The 24,886-nt window shown below is 32.5% G+C and overlaps 2 protein-coding genes across 5 annotated transcripts in view; one reads left to right on the plus strand and one right to left on the minus strand.

Annotated features, from left to right (window-relative positions):
• cox14 (cytochrome c oxidase assembly factor COX14) overlaps window positions 1-2,806 on the plus strand; it is a 3,439-nt gene extending 633 nt beyond the window's left edge. Inside the window, 1 exon segment of the mRNA NM_001302766.1 lies at window positions 2,470-2,806. Within this exon segment, the coding sequence (NP_001289695.1) occupies window positions 2,477-2,659 (183 nt within the window). The 5' untranslated portion in view covers window positions 2,470-2,476 and the 3' untranslated portion in view covers window positions 2,660-2,806.
• A 1,880-nt stretch (window positions 2,807-4,686) lies between these two features.
• The window catches only part of cers5 (ceramide synthase 5), a 54,560-nt gene continuing 34,360 nt past the window's right edge, over window positions 4,687-24,886 (minus strand). The window contains exons 3-11 of one of the 4 annotated variants that reach the window (XR_015521068.1): window positions 21,319-21,449; window positions 19,302-19,359; window positions 19,014-19,064; window positions 18,442-18,534; window positions 13,574-13,702; window positions 11,882-11,988; window positions 9,421-9,577; window positions 7,953-8,581; window positions 4,687-5,702 (exon numbers count right to left, since the gene is read on the minus strand). Coding sequence is in view for 2 of the 4 variants with exons in the window: in NM_199628.1 (NP_955922.1) it covers window positions 5,376-5,534; window positions 9,421-9,577; window positions 11,882-11,988; window positions 13,574-13,702; window positions 18,442-18,534; window positions 19,014-19,064; window positions 19,302-19,359; window positions 21,319-21,449 (885 nt within the window). In the remaining 2 variants the exon portion in view is untranslated. 4 annotated transcript variants of the gene reach the window in all.

Here is a 24,886-nt window from a genome sequence, read left to right on the forward strand (position 1 = left end):
TGTTTTCAGGAGAGCCACAGGTATTCATTTTTGTTTCTCTCAGAGTGCTGTAAGCCATTGGGTTTAGTTTTAAAAATGAGCATGGCTACGCTTTTTTTAATATTAAAAATAGATATATATTTTTTCCAACGCTCTACTAAAGAAAAAAAAGTTGCTGGTGTTGAGGGTGTGTAAAAAAATCTCTGCTGGTTAGCAAAGAATGTTTTATTAAATGTAAATAGAGCATTCCCTCTAGGTTGGGAGAACGTTCCTAAAACCTTTTTTTAGGTTGTTACCAAAAACCTTCGTGCAACATTCTGGGATGGTTACTTTTTGGTTAAAGTATGTACTCTCATTGAGGTAGAGTTATTTTTATTCACACATTCTGACCTTCTGAATAAAATAACTTCACAAAAATAATATTTGCAAATACTAAATAGTGAAATCATATTAGCAGCCAATGACTATCAAAGTACAACATTGTTCACAGTCAAATGAATAGTGCTAATGCTGTTTTAGAGTCATACTTACAAGTGATTTCAGATTGAACATTCAAAGTACCATGGTAAATAGAGGTGTGAACCTATACTGGTCTCACGGTTCGGTTACGATTATCATGCCTTCGATTCGGTTCAATTCGATATCACGGTGCATTGACGGTGCATATTTCCATATACAGTGTTATATTTTAGGAGGGAGGCTATAACAAGCTGTCTGTATAAATCAGGGGTCACCAATCCTGGTCCTGGAGAGCCGGTGTCCCTGCAGGATTTAGCTCTAGCTTGCCTCAACACACCTGCCTGGGTGTTTCAACTATACTTAGTAAGACCTTGATTAGCTTGTTCAGGTGTGTTCGATTAGGGTTGGAGCTAAAATCTGCAGGACACCGGCCCTCCAGGAACAAGTTTGGTGACCACTGGTATAAACACACAGACACACAGCACCTCACTGTCTCTCATTCAAATACATATACAAACATAGACAGAACCAAACAAACAAACCAACACACACACACACTTAAGCTCTCGCAACAGGGAAAACGGGAAAAAAAAAAAAAAACGGAAAAAAGAAGCACTTTTTCGATGGTCCCTTATCTCAGCGCGAGCTCTCCCGGCTAAACACATATTGCGAGGGCTTAAACGGAGCAGCTTTAACCAGCTTTGTCTTTTTGTAGGAAACACACTTTAGATCTTTTTAGGGTAAGATGTTTTTCAGTTAATGCCGTCTATCACTGAATGTGTGTCAGGAATATCTTAAACAAAACCAACTGTACGACGCTCATTTCTGGCGCCCCCCTGGATATACAGCGACCTTAGCATTTGCCTATGGTGCCTATGTCACAGGCCGGCCCTGCGTTGGCTGAGTGTTGTAAATACTCACGCTCACCTCCCTCGCGACAGAGCGCATAGGAGATAAATGACGTCAGTGCATAATAACCGGTTATGATTATTACTGAACCGATACCGAATTGTCCGCGTCTGCATCGCAGTGCATTGAAGAAACAATTAATTTTGACACCCCTAATGGTAAACTATCGAGAACAGGTCGCAAGTTGTCACTGAATGAATGTGCGAATATAAAACCAACTTCACCTCAATTGTTATTTGGTTTCTAAAATAAATTATTGGGAACCAAATAGAGCATTAGGCTAAAGTTCATTGTTTGCAGAGCAGAACACTCCAAAACAAAAACATTATCGTCAGCAAATGGTTGAATAATGTTCCCCTAACATTCCCGAAACATTATACACTCACCTGCCACTTCATGAGGTACACCTGTCTAACTGCTTGTAATGCAAATTTCTAATCAGCCAATCACATGGCAGCTTCTCAACTCATTTAGGCATGTAGACATGGTCAAGCCGATTTGCTGCAGTTCAAACCGAGCATCAGAATGGGGAAGAAAGGGGATTTAAGTGACTTTGAATGTGGCATGGCTGTTGGTGCCTGAGTATTGCAGAAACTGCTGATCTACTGGGATTTTCACGCACAACCATCTCTAGGATTTACAGAGAATGGTCTGAGAAAGAGAAAATATCCATTGAGCGGCAGTTCTGTGGGCGCAAATGCCTTGTTGATGTCAGGGGAGAATGGCCAGACTGGTTCCAGCTGACAGAAAGACAACAGTAAGTCAAATAAGCACTCGTTACAACCGAGATCTGCAGAAGAGCATCTCTGAATGAACAACACGTCCAACCTTGAGGCGGATGTGCTACAGCAGCAGAAGACCACACCCGGTGCCACTCCTGTCAGCTAAAAACAGGAAACTGAGGCTACAATTCACACAGGCTCACCAAAACTGGACAAAACTGCGTGATGCTATCATATCAAAATGGACCAAAATATCTGAGGAATGTTTCCAGTACATTGTTGAATCTATGCCACAAAAGTGGGTCCAACCCAGTACTAGTACGGTGTACCTAATAAAGTGGCCGGTGAGTGTAGATTTTCTTGTATGCCATAGTTGACTCACCTGTGTGTATTTTCACAGATCCATCATGGTCAGCGGGAAGCGCATCGCTGACGTGGGCTACAGGCTGTTTTCGGGCTCCATGATGCTGCTGACGGTGTACGGCGGGTATCTGTGTGTCGTGCGGGCTCAACGCTACATGCAGAGAAAGAAACAGCTGGAGCTGGCGGCACAGAGCGAAAACACGGCCTCAGAAATCATCAAAGAATGAGGACTTCATCACTATAATGGACACTGATCATGACAATGTGGAGACGTGTAACAACAGAAACCTGCACTCATTGGAAATGCATGTGGAGTTCAGTGGCTCAGATTGAGATTTGTGTTGTAATATATTAAATGTTCTTTGTTAAAGCGATGACTTCTGTTTGCTTTATTAATATGCAGGGTTCCCACAGTGGTTCACAATTATTTTTTTTTTTTTTACATTTTTTATTGTTTTAGGTCAGGGATGTCAAACTCAATTCTTGAAGGGCCGCAGCCCTGCACAGTTTATCTCCAACCCTGCTCCAACACACTTACCTGGAGGTTTCAAACAAGCCTGAAGGACTCAATTAGTTTGATCAGGTGTGTTTAATTAGGGTTGGAACTAAAGTGTGCAGGGCTGCGGCCCTCGAGGAGTTGAGTTTGACATACAGTGCATTTTAGAGCTGAACACAAATTGAAATGATTGTATTTCAGTATTTTTGTTATTTAAATATTACATTAAAATATTAAATAAAACGGTTTAATTTAATTAATAATAAATCAGAAAAAATAACTAAATAAAATTGTGTTTTAGCATTGTTATTAAATAAAAATATTAAATAAAACAGTATAATTTAGATAAAAATTAATTTGAAAAAAATTGTGTTTTAGTATTGTTATAAAATAAAAATATTAAATAGTTTAATTAAAAATAAATCTGAATAAAATAAAATTGTGTTTTAGCATTGTTATTAAATAAAAATATTAAATAATTTAATGAAAAATAAATCTTAAATAAATAAATAAAATTGTGTTTTAGTATTGTTATTACATAAAAATATTAAATATTTTAATTAAAAATAAATCTGAATAAAATAAAATTGTGTTTTATCATTGTTATTAAATAAAAATATTAAATAATTTAATGAAAAATAAATCTAAAATAAATAAAATTGTGTTTTAGTATTGTTATTACATAAAAATATTAAATAATTTAATGAAAAATAAATCTAAAATAAATAAAATAATTGTGTTTTAGCATTGTTATTAAATAAAAATATTAAATAATTTAATGAAAAATAAATCTAAAATAAATAAATAAAATTGTGTTTTAGTATTGTTATTACATAAAAATATTAAATATTTTAACTAAAAATAAATCTGAATAAAATTGTATTTTAGCATTGTTATTAAATAAAAATATTAAATAATTTAATAAAAAAATAAATCTAAAATAAATAAATAAAATTGTGTTTTAGTATTGTTATTACATAAAAATATTAAATATTTTAATTAAAATAAATCTAAAATAAATAAAATAATTGTGTTTTAGCATTGTTATTAAATAAAAATATTAAATAGTTTAATTTAAAATAAATCTGAAATAAATAAAAAAATTGTGTTTTAGCATTGTTATTAAATAAAAATATTAAATTTAATTAAAAATAAATCTAAAATAAATAAATAAAATAAAATTGTGTTTTAGTATTGTTATTACATAAAAATATTAAATATTTTAATTAAAAATAAATCTAAAATAAATAAAATAATTGTGTTTTAGCATTGTTATTAAATAAAAATATTAAATAATTTAATTAAAAATAAATCTAAAATAAATAAATAAAATAAAATTGTGGTTTAGCATTGTTATTAAATAAAAATATTAAATAATTTAATTAAAAATAAATCTAAAATAAACAAAATAATTGTGTTTTAGTATTGTTATTAAATAAAAATATTAAATAGTTGAATTAAAAATAAATCTGAAAAACAAAATCAATAAAATTGTGTTTTAGCATTGTTATTAAATAAAAATATTAAATAAAATAGTTTTAATAAATCAGAAAATAATGCATTACTGATGAAAAGAAAGAAAAACTACACATCAAAAGTACTAAAATGAAATTAAAATAACATATTTGCCAGTAATTCTTAAATGATTTTGCTTCAGGACGGCCAAAATAGGTGCACAATTGAAATATTATTTTCATAAAACAAATAAAAATATCCTTGCGAACAAAAAACAGCAATTTTCCATCATCTGCAAACAACTGCATTATAAAAATGTACTTTATTTAGTTCAAGCCTTTAAAAAAAAACAAACAAACAGACTTGTTCATCGTGGGAACCCTGAATTTATCATTTCCACTTTATAAATTATATTTATTTGCATTTATTTTATTTCATTCACATCTACCCAGAACATCAACGGAAGGTGAAAGCTCACCAAATTAAACCAACAAGCGCCTTATTACAGGAAAAAAGGCCCAGCTTTCAATTTTAATAAACTTATTTGGTTTTCCAAAATAAAAAACGGCGAAAAAAAAAGAACCAGCACAGGAAAACAAATTACAAACACATCAGTAACCAAAAAACAACCAATAAAAAACAAAATAAAGCAACTGCATGTGGAAACTCAAGTACATCCAACCATTAAAATCTGAAGAGGAAAGTCTCCAGCAGGAAAAACCGTCTCCCAAAACCAGGAAACGAGGGAATGCAAACATCACTAATTTAATCGTTTCTCTCTTTCACAAGCTTCTCATAGTGGCCGTACAGTCTTTATGGAAAAAACAAAACAAAACTCCTCAAAATCCACCATGGAGTGTCAGGAATCCCGCAGCAGGATGTTGTAGTTGGTGTTTTTGGTTGTTGGAGTGAGGTATGGGGATGAGGAATTAGTCCCGACGCCATATTTCTGGGACTGGAGTTCTTTGTGCGAAGGCCACGAGGACGAATTGTCACCATTCACTATGGTTTTGGCTCCAAGTTTTGGAGCCAAAATGGCCGTTAGTGCCGTTTTCTCCTCGCGGCGAGGCAGATTTGAGTCGCTCTTTGCCTGTCGTTTCAGTTTCTTCCTCAGAGCTGCTTTCAATATCGCTGCGGTCATCTTTGGACACCTAGAACAACAGTTAACAATCATTTTTATGTGTATTTTTGTGAACAACCCTGCTGACAAAAACTGCTTAAACCAGCATAGGCTGGTTGGCTGGTTTTAGCCAGTCGACCAGTCTGATTTTAGGAGGGGGGTTTAGCCATTTTCAGGCTTGTTTCAGGCTGAGATCAGGCTGGAAAATGACCAGTTAAAACCAGTTTGTGTAAGCCTAGTGTAAACTGGCTAGGCTGGTCATTTCTCAGCCTGAAATGGCCCAAACTCATCTAAAATCTAGCCTACCAGCTACAACCAGCAAATATAGGCTGGTTAAAGCCGTTTATTCAGCAGGGAAATCAATAGGGTTTTGAATAATGTCGGTGGATGTCCGCTAGGTGGCGGTAATGTGCTTTAAAAGCATAATTCTTCAGCATTTGCGCTCAAATCTTCATAGTTTTTCTTTTAGACTATAGGTAAGGCCAATTAATTGTTTTATTTTTATGTTTTTAGTCTATGATGCGTTTCAGATTAATGATATTATCCTTCCAGCCACAAGGTTATACCTATTTTTGAACAATAGAAAACAATAGACAAATATCTAGCTTAGTATTTGAGATTATTTTACAAGTACAGGTCAGAATATGTATTTTGCTTTTTTTTTTTTTTTTAGTTTAACTCTGTTTTTTATTGAAATATGTTAGTCAGAGAGCCACAACATCAGATACACTGAATTATTGACATCAACTGCTCCAATGTGGTGGTAGAATACAATTTTGCTCACATTTTCTTTCTTTCTAAATAAAACAATATAATTACATATTCATAAATTAAGGAAAAAAAACAACAACAACAACAACAGTACAGAGAATATATAAATAGAAATACTCAAAGGGTACAGCAGTAGAAAATAAAATAATAATAAAACTATATATATAAAAAAACACACACACACACTCTCCATTCATAACTATGCCAGGGGCAGGGAAAATAAGTCAGCGATATACTTGCATACATATACACATACATATATACATGTTTATTTATTTGTTTATTTTTATTTATTATCTTTATTTATTATATTTATTCTATTTATATCATTTAATTTAAAGTGTAAGAGGAAGGGTTGCCAGATAGTGTCAAATTTGTCAGTATTACCGCAAACTGTATATCTAATCTTTTCTATTTGCATAGACTGCATCAGATCACGCATCCAATGTATGTAACTGGGCGGGAAGGATTTTTCCAGTTTAGTGTTATAAGCCTTTTAGCAATTATTAAACAAAAGGCAAGTGCATTTGATTGTGTAGATGACATTTGCTTTTTTTTTTTAAACATGAAAATATTAAATAATTAGTCACTATATATGTTAATAAATAAACAATTGCTCTCTATTGTATTTCCAGTTAATTTTCTGTTTGAAAATCAAAAGTGAGACTTTTTTTTTTTAAAATCATGATAATTTATTCTTCATTTATCCCATGTTCATAAAGTGCCATAAAAGTCAGTTTCATACCATCATGAAGTAAAAAATAATAATAAACTTTGTAATAAAAACGTTTTTTTTTAATAAAATGCAAACAAACTAATTAAGCTAATTTGTTCATACTACAAATAAGTGAAACGATTTTTGTCCACAAATTAAAAAACTGCATTTTTTATTTTATTTAAATCATTTTCAAAATACATTTATTCAATTTGCTCAAAATTAGCATCAACGTCGTAAAACCTGATTCAATAAAAAATCATGAACATGACTAAAAAATACAAATTAAATTAATACAATTAGTTTAAATGCATTAGAATATTTACTGAAATTTGTATGCTAAATATAATCGGTTTATTGCACATTTAAAAACCCATTTTATTATATTAGCATATAGCATTTAGCATTGCAAAATCTGCTTAAAACTTTTTTTCATTTTAGTATGTTTTTTGTGCTTTGCCTTTTTTTTAAACATGAAAAAATGACAACACTACATTATTTTATGCCTATTTTGGATGGTTCGTAGATTGTATGCTAAATAATTGCTCTCTATTTTTGTATTTCCAGTTGATTTTTAGTCTTAATTTATACTGTGTTCATGAAGTGCCAAAAAGGTCATTAAGTTACATTCCATCATGAAGTAAAAAAACAAACAAATTTATTTAAAAAAAAATGCAAACAAACTAATATACATAGTGTGTCCATATTTGTGAGATAAGTCAATTAGAAACAATTCCTGCTCTCAAATAAAAAAAATATAGTATTCATTTATTTTATTTAAATCATTTTTTCATTATTTTATTTTATTTCATTATTTTATCATAATCATTATTTTATTTAAATCATAAAAAAATACATGTACTAAAAATATTAATTAATTTAATTAAAATACAAAAAATAATCATAAATGTTATGAACATGACAAAAAAATACAAACTAAATTAATATAATCAGTTAAAATGCATTAGAATGATATTTATTGTATCTTATGATAAATATAACCCGTTTATTGCACATTAATTTATTAGCATTTACCATAATATTGCAAAAATCTGCTTAAAACCCTTTTTTCATTTTAATATGTTCGACAAATATGCATCGCATTAAGTGTATTAGTTAATTATTAAACTGATATTCAAATGTAAACAATTAAGTTTATGAGTTCACGCTAAATATACTATGATGCAAACTGGACAGAGAGTTTATATGTAATTCCAAAAAGAAAGTCTTAAATTTATAAATAATATATCAGGAATTTAGGCCTACACTTGCCCAATTAGTTAAACTTGCCGGATGAAAAAAAAAAAAAGAAAAGTTAAAACTCTGTAACCTAAATTTTATATGCAATTCTCGCACATAAATCTTCAACTTGCCCTCAAAAGAGCAGGAGGTTAAACCCACGATCCGGGACGGCAAACTACTTTAAAATGGATCATGGGAAAGGAGTAAAGAAAGCAGACTTACAGCTGAAGAGAGAGAAAGAGAGAGAGAGAGAGAGACTAGCAGATAGAGCGACAGATTTCTATCGGGAGAGAAGCTGAAAGACAGGAACCATCTTCTAGCCAGCGAAAGAGGGAAAAGACAAACCAGTTCTGCAGAAGAGAAAGAGATAAAAGAGAAGAAACGCACGTAACTACACCAACTCCTGGAGAATCTCCTCACTGACAGCTAAAAAAACAGGCTGATCTGCTTCAGTCTGACATCATGACACGGTTTCTGGGTCCAAACTCTACATCAGACGTCAAATGTGAATAACAAAATGGTGCCAATATACGCTGATAATGCGTCATTTCAATATTAAAATCACAATCGCAATGATTTCAAGTTTGACGGATTTATTTTAGGAAGGTTAAAATTATTGTGTTGATCTTTATACTATTCAACAACTCTTCTGATTTTACATATTAATTCAGCGTATTAATAAAGTCATCTAGAATGGCAAAGAAAGCGTTCTTGCAGGATTCCCAGAGTTCATTAAGATTCTTTGGATTCATCTTTAATGCCTCCTCCTTCATCTTACGCCAGACATGCTCAATAATGTTCAAGTCTGGTGACTGGGCTGGCCATTCCTGGAGCACCTTGACCTTCTTTGCTTTCAGGAGCTTTGATATGGAGGCTGAAGTATGAGAAGGAGCACTATCCTGCTGGTGAATTTGCCCTCTCCTGTGGTTTTGTAATGTAATGGGCAGCACAAATGTCTTGATACCTCAGGCTGTTGATCTCTGCAGATCTCTCACACATCACAACATCATAATACATCACAATTATTTTTATATCGTAAGTCAATCAGCCCTTGTATGTGATATGAATAACCATTGGCCATAAATGGAGACTGTTATCGAGTTGTCAAATGAGTAGAGGCTTGGACCCGGGAACAGTATTTCATTCGTCACGACTGAACAAATACAAAATGAAGTTGTTTTTTGCGCACCTTTCCCCTGACGATGGCTTTGAAGGCGATGCGAGCGATCAGATACGACCAGAAGATGTGTAGCACCTGCAGAACCAGCAGCAAGAAGTTGAAGAGCCACCAGGACGGGTACGGCCCGATGATCTGCCAGCTCTCAAACAGAGTCGTGTTCAGGATCCTGAGACCGTCACAAAAACAAATGAAGAATTGACTTAACATTTCTGAAAAATGCCCATTCTGACTTTGAAAGAAAATAAATGAACTAAAAACCCACTGACGACATTTCCAACCAAATTCATGAATTTAAATTTGAATATTGCAAAAAATAAATTTCTATATGAAGGTTCATATTTAGCTTAGAAATGCAAATAAAGCAGTTTTTATCCTGTGTTTAACAGAACTATATTTATAAAACATACATTTCTAACCAAAGTTGCAGACGTAACTTATATTGCAAAAAACATTAGCAAATTAAGTGGCTTCCTCCAATGTGTTCAAAGAACAAAACGAATGCAAAAAATATTTTCATTAGCTAATTTTCAATCAAAATTTAAGAACGTAACTTGAAATATTGCAAAAAATACGTACATTACTTAAATTTCTATCCAAAATTGTAGTCGTAGCTATTGCAAAAAATGCGTAGTTATAATCCCAGTGTTTGAAAGTACTAAACGTAACCACAAAAATCTTTATACCATCAAAACTTCTATCCAAATTTGCAAAAGTTTCTTGAAATAAAGCAAAAAAATAAATAAATAAATAAAAATGGAAATAAAGTGCTGTTTTCAAAACAATTAGCTAAATTTCCTTCCAAAGCTGTGAACATAATTTAAAATATGTTAGAAAAAAATATTGCTATTTTTATCCCATTGTTTTCGAAAGAACAAAACTTAAGCTAATTTAAAAAATGTGCGAAATTTCTATCAAAAGTTGTAGACGTAACTTATAATGCAAAAGACATTAGAGAATTAAGTGGCTTCCTCCTATGTGTTCAAAGAACAAAACGTATGCAAACAATATTTACATCAGCTAATTTTCAATCTAAATTTAAGAACGTAACTTGAAATATTGCAAAAAAAAAAAATATATATATATATATATTAGTTACATTCCTATCCAAAATTGTAGTTGTAATTTTGAATATTGCAAAAAATGCGTAAATTCAATCCCAATGTGTTCGAAAGTACTAAACGTAACCACAAAAATCTTTACACTATCACAATTTCTATCCAAATTTCCGAATAGTAATATTACTTTCCGAAAGTAATATTCACAAATAAAGTAATATTTTTATCCTGTTTTTGAAAGAACAAAACTTAAGCTAATTTTTAAATTAGCAAAATTTCGATCAAAATTTGCGATCGTAACTTGAATATTTAAAAAAATATATATACAGTAGTTAAATTTCTATCCAAATTTGTAGTCGTAACTTAGAAAATTGCTGAAAATGCGTAGTTTCAACCCCAATGTGTTCGAAAGTACTAAACATAACCACGAAAATCTTTACAATGAAAATTTTTTATCAAAGTTTACGAAAGTAACTTGAAATATTGCAATGAAAAAATTGCGAATAAAGTGCTGCTTTCAAAAACAGTTAGCTAAATTTGCTTCTAAACCTGCGAACATAACTTGAAATATTAAAAAGAAATATTTGCAAATAAAGTTATACTTTTATCCTAATTTTTTCGAAAGAACAAAACTTAAGCTAATTTTTAAATTAGCTAAATTTCTATCAAAAGTTGCAATCGTAACTTGAATATTGCAAAAAATATAAACATTAGTCAAATCTCTAACCAAAATTGTAAATGTAACTTGGAATATTGCTGAAAATGCGTAGTTTCAATCCCAATGTGTTTGAAAGTACTAAACGTGACTACAAAATCTTTACACTTAAAAATTTACATCCAAATTTGCGAAAGTAACTTAAAATATTGCAAAAATAAATAAATAAATAGCGAAAAAAGTGCTGTTTTCAAAACAATTAGCTAAATTTCCTTCCAAAGCTGCGAACATAACTTAAAATATTAGAAAGTAATATTCGTAAATAAAGTATTACTTTCATCCAAAAGTTCGAAAGAACAATACTTAACTCTAAATTTTTAATCCAAAGTTGCGAACATAATTAAAAATTTTAGAAATACATATTTGCAAATAAAGCTCTTGTTTTAATCCCAATGTGTTCAAAAGTACAAAACATTACCAAATTAATTTGTACTATATTTAACTAATATCTATATGTAATTATATACTATAATAATAATAATTAATATTTAACTTCAATTAATACTCTACAAATTTGGGGAAGTAACTTAGAAAATTGAATACATAAAACATATATCAGTAATTTCTTTCCTCATTATTTAGCTCTCCACTTAAACACAGACACTGAATCCAGATGCTCGGGTTTCATCTCTGCTGGAGTCAGTCAACGGAACAGTTAATTGAGCAATTATATTAACGAGCACACAGGAGACACACTGACCAGAAGGGGAAAATGATCAATCTCGTCCCGAAGAAGATTATCCCGAATATCACAAACACCACGTCACACACACGCTGGTATTTGGCATAGTTTGCTAACTTTGCCGCCTGTAAGAAGAGGGAAAACATAAATATCAAGGAGAATAACAGTGAAAAGTCAATAGGATAGAATTATACTTCAGCACTTCTCTAACAGATTCTTAATATATATTATTAGAATAATAATTAGAATAAAACGATACATTTTTGGGCATTTTGAGAGGATGATACTATATTTTTCTAAAATATTCTTGAAGGATTTGTAGATTAGTGCTATTTAAAAGCTTTTGTGTCCAAAAAAAATTAACCATTAACATGGAATACTACAGAAAACACTTGAAAATAAAGCACTATTTTCATCCCAACATTTTCGCAACGTAAAAAGAAGTACAACAGTCAAATTTCCATACAAATATGCAAAGTAACTTGTAATATTGAAGAACAATTTAGAAAACAGTGTCTTTTTCAAACCAATGTGCTTGAAAGCTAAATTTCTATCCAAAGTTGCTAACATAACTTACAATTAAGAAAAGAAACATTTGCAAACAGTGCTATTTCTATTCTAGTGTTTTTAAAAACTGATATTAGCTAAATAATATGCAAAATTGTGGAGGTAACTGGAAATATTGCAAAAAAAAAATGTTTTGTATTTATTTACAAAAAAATCAATTATTGACATATATAATGATAATCTTTAGATATTAATAAATTAAATGAACATAAAAAAATATTATACATCACAAAATTATAGACTATGAAAAATTAAACATTAAATATGTAGAACTGTAGAACTGAATCCATCAAACATACATGCATTTTTTTAAGGATACTCTACTTTTATAATTTATACTTCATAGATTTGTACATATCTTTTTCAGCTTTTGAAAAATATTTAATGAAAACAAATGAATAATGTATAAATCAGTTATTCAAAGCCTAAAAGGAGAATAAATATAGATATTAAATATTAAAAATTATCTTTAACTGGAAAATCCTTGGCATATATAAATACAAATGGCACAGAACTGAACTAAGATAATTCTGAAAATAAATGAGTATAAATAAATAAATAAATAAATAAATAAATAAATATATATATATATATATATATATATATATATATATATATATATATATATATATATAAATAAATATATATATATATATATATATATATATATATATATATATATATACATATATATATATATATATATATATATATATATATAAATAAATATATATATAAATAAATAAATATATATATATATATATATATATATATATATATATATATATATATATATATATATAAATAAATAAATAAATATATATATATATATATTTATATTTAATAATATGTTTAATAATATTATTTATATTTAATAATATGTTTCTGTAAATTTTGATATTTGTTTTATTTTAAAAAAATGACAACTGAAAGCATAAAACAAATGATTTAGAATTTTTACATTATATTTATTACATTATATTTAATTATAATTACATTATAATTATTAACATTTAGAGTTATTTACAGTATATATAGGAAAAATGTTTAGATATTAATCAATTATATATATATATATATATATATATATATATATATATATGAGCAGAAGTGCAAGTGTTTTGTTGTTGTTGTTTTTTTTACCTCCAGCAGGAAGTCGGAGGCATCATGAACACACATGACCAAACTTCCCACACGCAACATGTTATTTACATATGAGAAACTGATCAGGCCGATGGTGGCCAGATGATGAATGAACATGATGAGGAAATCCTGAAAGACACACAGCATAAACCTTAAATGAATACACTAGATGCAAAACACAAACACATTATGCAAATTAATTACAGTTATACTACAGGGGCTGTTGGATGCTTGATTCTGATTGGCTGAGCATTCTAATAAAGATAAACATACAGCTAAATTAGTTCTGGCAAGTTTTGAATCTATACTGAGAATTGATTCAGCATCAATAGAAAATGAGTCGCGATTCATCAATGAATACATTTTTTTCACCCACCCGTACTAATAACACCTAAATGTTTGGAGACATTGCAATGTGATTATAATTAAATTTGATTTATTTATTTTGAACAGTTTAAATCACACTCTTAAACTCATAAAAACAATTACGCAAACACAAATACATTTCACAATAAACAACTAAACACCTATATCAAATCTGCACAAACTCAAAATAACAATTGATTTTAACCAATTTGAAATGAAGCATGGTAAAGTACAAGCTTATAATTTATCAGTATGATCTGTATTCTGGTATTGACTCAATTATACAGTATATCTGTCCAAAAAAAAAAAAAAAAATTCTTGGTACATATCCTTACAAATGGGTCAACCAAAAGTAAATCAGCATCTTGTGTATACAGTTTGGCTGTTCCTGATCTCAAAAATAACAATTGAAAAGTGTCAATTATACTTGTACTTAATACTCTGTATGGTGCAAATACTATCATAAACGTATACTTAAAACTATATAGTCTAAATACCACCGTAAACTTAAAAATAAAACTCAGTATAGTGCAAATACTATTGTAAATGCATACTTAAAACTTGGTATAGTCCAAATATTGTCATAAACGCATACTTAAATCTTTGTAAAGTGCAAATACTATCATAAACGTACACTTAAAACTTTGTATAGTGCAAATATTATTGTAAACGCATACTTAAAACATTGTTTAGTGCAAATACTATCGTAAACGTAAACAACTCAGTATAGTGAAAATACTATTGTAAACGCATATATAAAACTTTGTACAGTGCAAAAACGTAAACGCATACTTAAAAAATTGTATAGTGTAAATACTAACGTAAACGTATACTTGAAACACTGTATAGTGCAAATACTATTGTATGCGTATACTTTAAACTTTGTATAGTGCAAATACTATCGTAAACGCATATTTAAAACTTTGTATAGTGCAAACACTATCGTAAACGTACTCTTAAAACATTGCATAGTGCAAACAATATCGTAAATGTATTTAAAAATTGTATAGTGCAAATACTATTGTAAATGTATTCTTAAAACTTTGTATAGTGCAAACACTATCGTAAACGCATTCTTAAAAATTTGTATAGTGCAAATACCATCATAAACACATACTTAAAACTTTGTATAGTGCAAATACTATAGTAAATGCATACTTAAAAATTGTATAGTGCAAATTCTATCGTAAACACATACTTAAAACTTTGTATAGTGCAAATTTAATATTTTTCGATTAAAGTATTTTCCTTCCAGCTTGATAACATGCACAACAGAAGCTCAATTAATTTCCTGAGTGTTACTGAAAAGATGAACGAAACCTCTGTGTTATGACTTTTGACTCACTGTCAGTTATTATACTAAACTATGGCCTCACAATGAACACCGCCGAGGGTGGAATCTTAAACAAATAAACCTGAAGACACTCAGCGGACAGAAACAAATGCATTTGTCTTCAAGAGCTGATGAAAAAAAAGCAGCAGTGACAGGAGAAAAGAAAGCATGTGCGTCTGACAGCTGTTCAATTCACACACACTCATTCTGAAGGATTACTGCTATAGTTTAAGGTCCTTTAACACACTAATCTGCACAAGCTTAAGCAGTTTAAATCTCCGTCACATGATGTAAGATCGCCGAGAGACGTCTTAAAGGGATAGTTCACCCAAAACTTTATCATTTACTCAAACATTGATGAGTTTCTTTTTTCCTGTTGAATACAAAAGAAGATATTTAAGGAATGATTGGAAACTGGTAACCATTGACCACAATAGTATTCTTTCTCCTACTATGGTAGTCAGTGGTTACCAGTTTATAACATTCTTCAAATTATCTTCTTTTTTTGTTCAACAGCTGAAAATGAAACTTGCATTTTTTTGTGTACTATCTTCTTAAGTGTGTAAAATAAGCGTATGTTGACCTCACCTGTATTTATTATAGTCACATACTACCTTGGTCTTTTATTTTAAACTGTTCTCTGGGGTCCACATATAATGTTAAGATTTTGACATAAAATAAAAAGAGATTGCAAATTTTCTTGACCGATTCAGTTTTTTTTTTTGTAAGTGTAACCTGCTGATGTGATGTGACTAATTTGAAACTTTGAACAAGGATAGTCACAACACCTATTTATGCTATTTATTTTATACAAACAAAAAAACATCTGCTTTTATTCTATAATTATTTTTTTTAATAATTAAAATATTAGAAAATTATTAAAATCACTTTGAAATGTGTTTTATAATTACTTAAATATATATATTTTATTTAATTAAAAAAAAAAAATTACATTTTAAATAAACAGTACATTATTAGTGTGTGTGTGTGTGTGTGTGTATGTGTGTTTATATATATATATATACCAGAATTGAATTGATAAGTATAGCAGATTTTTTTACTCATGCAGCAAACATTTCAAAAATAGCTTAAAAGAAACACTTTTGACAAATTTTGTATAGTGCAAATACTATCATAAACGCATATTTAAAACTTTGTATAGTGCAAACACTATCGTAAACGCATTCTTAAAAATTTGTATAGTGCAAATACCATCATAAACACATACTTAAGAATTTGTATAGTGCAAATACCATCATAAACACATACTTAAGAATTTGTATACTGCAAATACTATCGTAAACGCATACTTAAAACTTTGTATACTGCAAATACTATCGTAAATGCATACTTAAAAATTGTATAGTGCAAATTCTATTGTAAACGCATGAGAATTTGACAATGGCCAAAATTAAATTTCAAGTATTAATCTTATATTAGTACTCTTTAATCTGGTAATCTGTGTGTGTTAGAGGAAGTGAATTTAAACAGGCGGTCATGGTGGCATACAGACTGTAAAACACCTCGAACACTGCAGTACGCAACATAGACTTGTTGAAAATATTCCAGAAAAATCTTCAGTCCTTGACCAATCTCTTCTAAAAAGCATGATAATTTAAAAGGGAACTATTTTCTATGCTGTTTTTGACCCTCATTAGAATGCTTTAAGTGGGCGTGGCCGATTGTAGTCTCTAAAGTAAAGCCCACTTCTGACTGGCTGGCGATTTTTCATATTAAGGGGCTGTTCACATTGAATGCGCATTTACAATCCAAAAACGCACTGCCTTTTTGTTGACAAGAAAAAAAGGAATGTGTGCGCTTTTTTATGTGGCTAGGCAACGACTGAATCAGCTGACACAAACACAAACAATGCAGGCGCCTCATGGAAACCCCGCCTCTGCTTCCATTTGATTGGAGAATGAAACAGACGCGAGTGACGTAGCGTGCTTTTCCTACTCAGAGTTGACTTTTTTTTTTACTGAGAGCGCATGGCATGCAAGGGCAAAAATGCGAGGCGCAGCAGGCGGTTAAAACGTGAGACGCGCAGGGCGCATAAGCAGCGTTCAAAACGCTCGCGGCTGTTAGCAAACTATTTGAGAGGCGCCTCTTAATGCAAAGAGCACGTTCGTTGTGATCGGCCCCTAAGAAAGCAAAATAGGCAGTTCAGTAGAAGTGGGGGTTGATCTTCTGTGGAGGTGGAGCTTATCCACCTTATGACATCATAGAGACAAACATTCCAAAGTCTGTGGCTTTGTCAGACGGCCTTCGATATAAGCCTTTTTAAAGGAAACTCAACGTTTTGAGCTCTGAAACGTACAGGATGTTCTTACAGTACTACGAGTCCTCATATGTCAAAAGACCAAGGGAATTTTGGTTTCTGAGTTCATGACCCCTTTAAAAAAGAAATCTATTTTAAATATGTATCTCAGGGTGCTTTCACACCTGTGAATCGATTCAGTTGTTCCGAAACAGAGATTACAATTGTTACATTGTTGCTCTTTGCTCTTGGAGCGGTTCGCTTTCACACTGCAACGTTTCTAATCGGACCAAAAGAGCTAAAACAAGTCACGTGCGAGTAAACTCTCCTTACATTGGTCAGAGTGTCAGGGTTTATTTTGCAGCGTCCCGCTCAGCTGTCAGGAGAGGTGGTGGTTTGGTGGTGATTGACAGGGTGCGCGCGCATGACGTGTCTGAGGAGAGATGCGGTGGGGAGGGGTGAGAAGGGTGCGCGACGATGCCTATTTGAGGACTGGGAGGGAGACGCAGGATTACCGGGAGATCATCACTCGTTTGCGGGCATCCGGAGACTCGCAAAACTTCCCGCCCTACTCATAATTCTCTCTTCATATAGCCGTAAGCCTTATACATATCCATAAAACACTGTGATATAACCGCGCTCGGATCGGATCGCTTTCTCACTGCAATCGAACCGCTCCAGGGTTCGTTTCAATCAAACCGAGACCACTTCATTCAAGCGATCTCGGAGCGATTACTTTGGCGCGGAACAAAGCGTGATTGCCCTGTTCACATATGCCAAACGAACTGCGCTAACTGGGCAAACGAGACACGTTCCGAAACAAAAATGTAGGTGTGAAAGCACCCTCCGATCTGGTAGGAGGCAAAGAGGTAAATTAAATGAAGTTTTGCTTTTATAAGGTTCTGGACTCACCTTTCTTTTGATGTCTGTGAACTGAGAGAACATGAGCGACCAGTAGAAGGCCAGTTCTGTTACATAATAATAATACAGGCCTGAGGTCAGCACCTACAACACACAAACACACAGAGACTTGGATTATAAAGCAGAAACTACTTTTGAGGAAACACTTAAAATGACAAATTATAAATGGAAGTTGACATTTTTAAAAGACAATCATGTAAAGTTAATTTCTTATTTAAGCACATTCATTCCCCAAATCTTATATCGTGACTACACACAGTGCTCAGTATGAGTAAACCCCATTATGAAAATAAATATTATACCTCATTTCTCAGTGAATATGAGTGATATATATTGGTGCATTTAAACAAAACAGATTTATTAAACAGATATATTCATTTATTATTTTCCCCTGCTGTATGTGAGAACATACATTTTTTAAATTCAGGTTTTGCAAGGTTGTTGTTATTATCTAATAAACCATGAATGGTTGACAGAGTTTTAACATGATGTGCTTCCTGAGAAAGTCAAAGTTAACCATGGGGATTAATCTGAACCTGCATTAAAAATCATTCAAGCATTACCTGATAGGGGTAGTTGTACCAGCACTGTCTCGTATCCCACATCCACGGAGACTACAACACACACACACACACACACACACACACACACACACACACACACACACACACACACACACACACACACACACACACACACACACACACACACACACACACACACACACACAGTTAACTGGCATGAAAAAGCTTATAAATGTCATATCTGCATATAATCCTACACATTTCAGTCATATAAAATAGCAGGAAACTAAAAAGATCCATAAAGACCACCTGGAGAGCCAAACTCACCTGCCACAGAAAACGCATCCCATACGTAAATATAGACAGATAGAATGTAAACCTCCACCTGTAGAGAAAAACACAGCTGTTGTCAGAAAAACAACAACTAAACATACACACTCAAACAAAGATAAGAGGAATCACATTGCATTATAATCACACTGGTATTTCCTCATTTACTCTCCACTCAACCTTTACATTAAAATCCGGTAAATATTCCTCATTTAATACTCCTAATCAACCAAACCAACCAGCTCTCTCATTAATGATTCGTTGTGTACTTTTTGTTTGACAACTAATGAGTCTGACATTGTAATACTTTTAAACAGTATGCAACATACAAATATATGCATGTGACTTTATAACAATTCCGCTAATATCGGCATGAACAAAATTACGTCTTATCATCAGTGTAATTGTATTTTTTTTATTGCTGTTTGATAAAACAGTAGCTGGGTTTCCATCTTAAGGTGACGCAAATATTTTCAAAGTTCACCATACATCAAATAAATAAGTAAAAAAACTAAATAAACAATGCAAATGGGAATTAAGAGTGTTTCCGTTAAGTTAGTAAAGCAGCCGAATGTAGTATTGGTAACCTAGCAACCAACAGTAAACAAGGGAAAGATAATGAAGACTGCTGATTGGTCACGTGTTAGTAATGTCAAAGTTTAATTTGCAACAGCAATTCAGCAAACTTTATCGCACAAGTCCAAAACTATCTCAAGTGATCGGACTATGTAGTTTTTTTACAAATTAATCGATTATTATATATTTTTTTGCCATTTCCATCGCTCATTTCTCAGGCGATATTTCAAAATGCGCATTAACACGGGATGATGTCAGCAAGAGTATTTATCCATCGAAAAATTTGTATTTAGTCGACCAAACTCCACAACATTTTTAGCTGGCGTGTGAATGTATCGTATAAAACGTCACTAATAGATTCCTTATTTTATTTGATAAATGCATCTAAAAATGGAAAAAGGTGGGTTTTGAGTGGAATTTTTATTACATTAAGAAGAAACAGTAATTTGTGAATGAAACTAAATTTAAAAATGTGCATAAAACAAAAAAGTACACGCAATTACAAGTTTTACTTAAAACTTAACGCATGCTGTAGTGAAAATAATGTTGATAAATCCCTTTATAAAACAATAATTGACTACAAATAAAGTAAATTAATAAAGTTTTACATTTCACAATGCATTCTGAATGGAATTTCCTTCATATCCGCTTGTTAAGTGTGACGTCACGCGAAGCGGCTTCCAGGTCCAAGCGCTCTATTCAACTGAATGGGGAGGCTCATGAAATGGTAATAATAAATGTTTACAAAGCGATTTAATGCTTTCGAAAATCACGATTGCAGTATATATGTCCATTGCCTAATATCCGATGGCCAGAAAGTGATTAATTTTTTATATATGGTTACATTTTTAGTGTTTGTTATGCAGCAAGCCCAGAGATAATTGTGTACACTATGACTTTATATAAGATTAACTTTAATGTGTGATAGGAATAAAACGTGATCATAAACGAATTATTTCTCCACTCAAATGAATGGCGGCTTGGACCCGGAAACAGTATTTCATACGTCACAAACACATCACCACTTAACAAGCGGATTACAAAGAAACACCAAATGCTACATGATGAATAGATTAAAAATGAACCAAATATTAAACGAAAGTGAGAAATGTGCCTAAAAAAGAAAGAGTGAAAGCTTATATTTAATACTTGAAGCATGCTGTCGAGCAAATATTGTTGATAAATTACTTGGTTGCATTTAATCAAATAAATAAACCTATACAATTCACCTCTGTGAAAGTTTACAATGAACACAATAAATAATTAAACCAAAATGAACAACCATAAAATCTAAAAATCAGCATGAAGCATGTCGTAATGCCAATAATTCCTCATTGTGTTTTGATTATGAATGCAGATATTCATTGGCATATTTTCATGTTACTCCACAAGCTAATTCGCTAGCAGGCATGCACAGTAGGATCAACTGGAAACCTACATGCTCTCGCAGAATTTGGTTCTTGTGCTGGGTTTGTCCTGGTTTCTTCTGTGTCGAAACCATCGCTGGACTTTTCGCACATCCCAGTCCAGCTGTTTAGACAGGCCTTCTGAATGCCTGGAGTCTGGAGACTGAAACAAACACAGAAATAAATAAATAAATAAATAAATAAATAAATAAATAAATAAATAAATAAATAAACAAACAGTTATGTTAATCTTTTCTCTAATTATTCTTCATTATATTGTGGAAGTGATGCTGACGGTAATGACATTTAGGCAATTTTTTTTTTAAATGTCCACTTTTAAACTGCTCTAAAAAGGCTAATAATCTTCATTAAATGCAATGAAATTTTATTTTACTTTTTTCAATCTGTTAATGTCACATAATATTGTAAAGTGATATTAATATCTGTAGTGTTTTCATCATATTTGACAATACTTCTATTTCAAGCCCCTCAGTGACACTTTTGTCTGCTTAGTCAACAAGTATACTAACTTTAACAAAACTTTATTGGGCTAACATAGTCTGTGATGGAAGTGATGTTATTCTTTCATTTTCCTTCGGCTTAGTCCCTTATTTGCCAGGGGTCACCACAGCGAAATGAACCGCCAACTGTTCCAGCATATGTTTTACGCGGCGGATGCCCTTCCAGCCACAACCCATTACTGGGAAACACTCATAAACACTCATTCACACATACACTATAGCCAATTTGGTTAATTCAATTCACCTATAGCACATGTGTTTAAACTGTGGGGGAAACCGGAGCACCGGGAGGACACCCACGCCAACACGGGAGAACATGCAAACTCCACAGAGAAATCCCAATTGACCCAGCTGAGGTTCGCACCAACGATCTTCTTGCTGTGAGGCCACAGTGCTAACCACCGTGCCATTGACCATGATTGGAAGCTGCTCCAGAGATGTCTTTAGACAGCATATAAAACTTGTCAGTGAACTATGAGAGCAAAAAATGTAAAAAATAAATTACATTAATAAATCATAAATCATAATCGATTTAATGATTAATTAATCGAGATTTTGATTTTAGGCCAATCACCAGGCACGATGTTAAAGGGTCACGAAACACCAAAACACATGTTTTGAGCTGTTGACAGTCGTATATGTGTCCCACACTGCTAAAAACACTATTAGGACACCTATATTTCACTAAAAAGTGTAAATTGGTTGTTTTTGCGTTATTTCAAGCAAATTCGTACTTCCGGTTTGAAACTAATTTTTGAAGCTGCGTCACGGCCATGACATAATAGCGTGTATTCCAGCGTGCAGACTGGGCGTCTGTGCTAGAGTGTGTCTTACAGTGTGCTGCATTAATGCATGAGTAAAGCTTGGTTCAAACCAATCAGGGCGCTCTATTGTGCAACTTCATTAATATTCATTACTGTCACAGTGTTTAGACGGCAGAGACACCACATTGTATTGGCAAAACAAGCGTGAAGTGTTGCTTTTATAGTTTGCTGCAGTTAAGTTTTGTTTTCATTTTCTCTCTGTGAGAGCGCAGCTGGAGTCACGTGTGGATTAACAGTGTACGCGACGCGCGACAACAATAACTTACGTGTCTAAGGAGGATTATTGTTTACCTGAGAGCTGTTCTCATCTGCAAACGCTGAGATCCGGATTCGCTTTAGTCTCCTCTTAATAAAGACGCGGCTCTAGTTGCTGGTGATTGTCCTGTCTCTACAGATTTGGTAAGTGAGCGACCAGCGCTCTTTGTTTATTCAGTTTGTTTGTATAAAACTAACTATTGCACCGAGTGTAAAAATGTTAGCACTACAACCAAACTTTAACCTCGTGTTGGATTTTCACCGCATTTTGTGAGCGGAACAACACATGCGGCTTTCTGACGCTACCTGCCGAGTGCATCTAAGTTTCCGGGAAATGCTGAGGGTTTTTTTCTCTCATTCGCCGATATCAAACATTGCATGAAAAATACACGCTTAGAGCAGTTCCTCGAATCAAATATCTCATTTGTCGCGAGGGACATGAATGAATTCCCTGAATGAAAGAGCCAAACTGCAGTTGAAGTCCAACATTTAATAATTTGTCAAATAATTCGACTACAGATGTCCATGTAAACACAGTCACTTTGTCCCCTGTGTGTGTGTTTTGACTCTGAAATTCAGCGTGTAGTCAAATAGACACTCCCACACCAAGCCTCTTTTCTTCCTCCGACACTCCCTCCTAAACAGAGCTGGACACGCCCACTTTTCTGACTTTTTCCAAAGTAGAGGTGTGAAAACACCCTGCTGAAACGAGGGGGTTTCATGGCCCTTTAATATATATTTCACTGCTTCAGTTATTATAGTCTGAAACAGCAAGTCATTTTTGTATTATTGATTTACAATCAGGATCTGAGACCAACAAAGTAAACAAATAAATCAAATTCGAACAATGCAAACAAGAAAATACATCAAAATCAGTGACAGCTTTCTGAGAAGCTGCAGAAAGACCTCCAGAATAACCAGTCAAACGAGAAGAGCGAAGCCCAGGCCGCATATTGACAGCTTCTGTCTTCCGGCGAGCGGCTCCAGTTATCAGATCAGATTTACACCTATAACAAAACGGCGCAGATAAGACACTTTTACAGCACTTTAAGCGTATGCCTCTTTGAAGTGACTGGTTATTGTAAAGTCAGAGCATTCGTTCCTTTATTTATCCGTCCGCCAATGCTAAACCTGCATTTCTTGGCTAAAGTTGAAGTCAACGTCGCTTTTATGAGCTCATAAAATGCACAGGGAGAAGAAGAAAAACAGGTTCGTAAAAGAAAAAAAAACAGACATTTATGACTGAAAACATGTTCATATTGCTGCTGTCGAATTGTATCCACCTTTTATTCTACATCCCATGATGCACTGCAATAATTATGGGAGTAAATAGAGCAATAAGCTTTTATTAAAATCTGAGAGAGAAGTTTTAATATACAAAAAAAGAGGCGGGGTTATCCTTGATGCTACTGATGATGTCATCATTCTCGTTAACTATGCACGCAATGATTGGCTGGTGGGGTAGGGGTCTCTGTCAGAGATTTATACGTAAAATAACATTGGGAAGTGCAATATCATTATGTAGCCATATTCAAATAAAGGCATAAAAATAACCGTGTGGCCACATTTGAATACAAATTTGAATAAGGGAATATTTTTTAAAATAAATGCTTCGAAATAAATGTGTTACTATATTTAGATAAAAGATTTAAATAACAGAATTAGGCCTGACATTTCGCATCCGCAATTATCACATCGCACAACTTACAATGCTGAGTCTGGATTAGAGTTGAGCAGGTGCCACAAAACAGGACTTTTAGAGTCACTGCTAAGATTAATCATAATAAAGATTGTTTATTAATTATTACTAGAGTAATGACTTTATTAAATATGACGACAGACAATTAAAGCTTAATTTTAGTATCTCAATAGAAGCTTTAAATGTAAACATGACGGGACAGTATGATGTCTGGTATGTTGAGAACGCCATCACTACTATGGTAATTCCAGTAGAATTCTAGTAGTTCCAGTGTTAATAAACATATTGCAGGTTCTACTAC

Source organism: Danio rerio, chromosome 22 (genome assembly GCF_052040795.2).
Source record: "Danio rerio strain M-AB ecotype USA chromosome 22, GRCz13ab, whole genome shotgun sequence".
NCBI classification, from domain to species: Eukaryota; Metazoa; Chordata; class Actinopteri; order Cypriniformes; family Danionidae; genus Danio; species Danio rerio.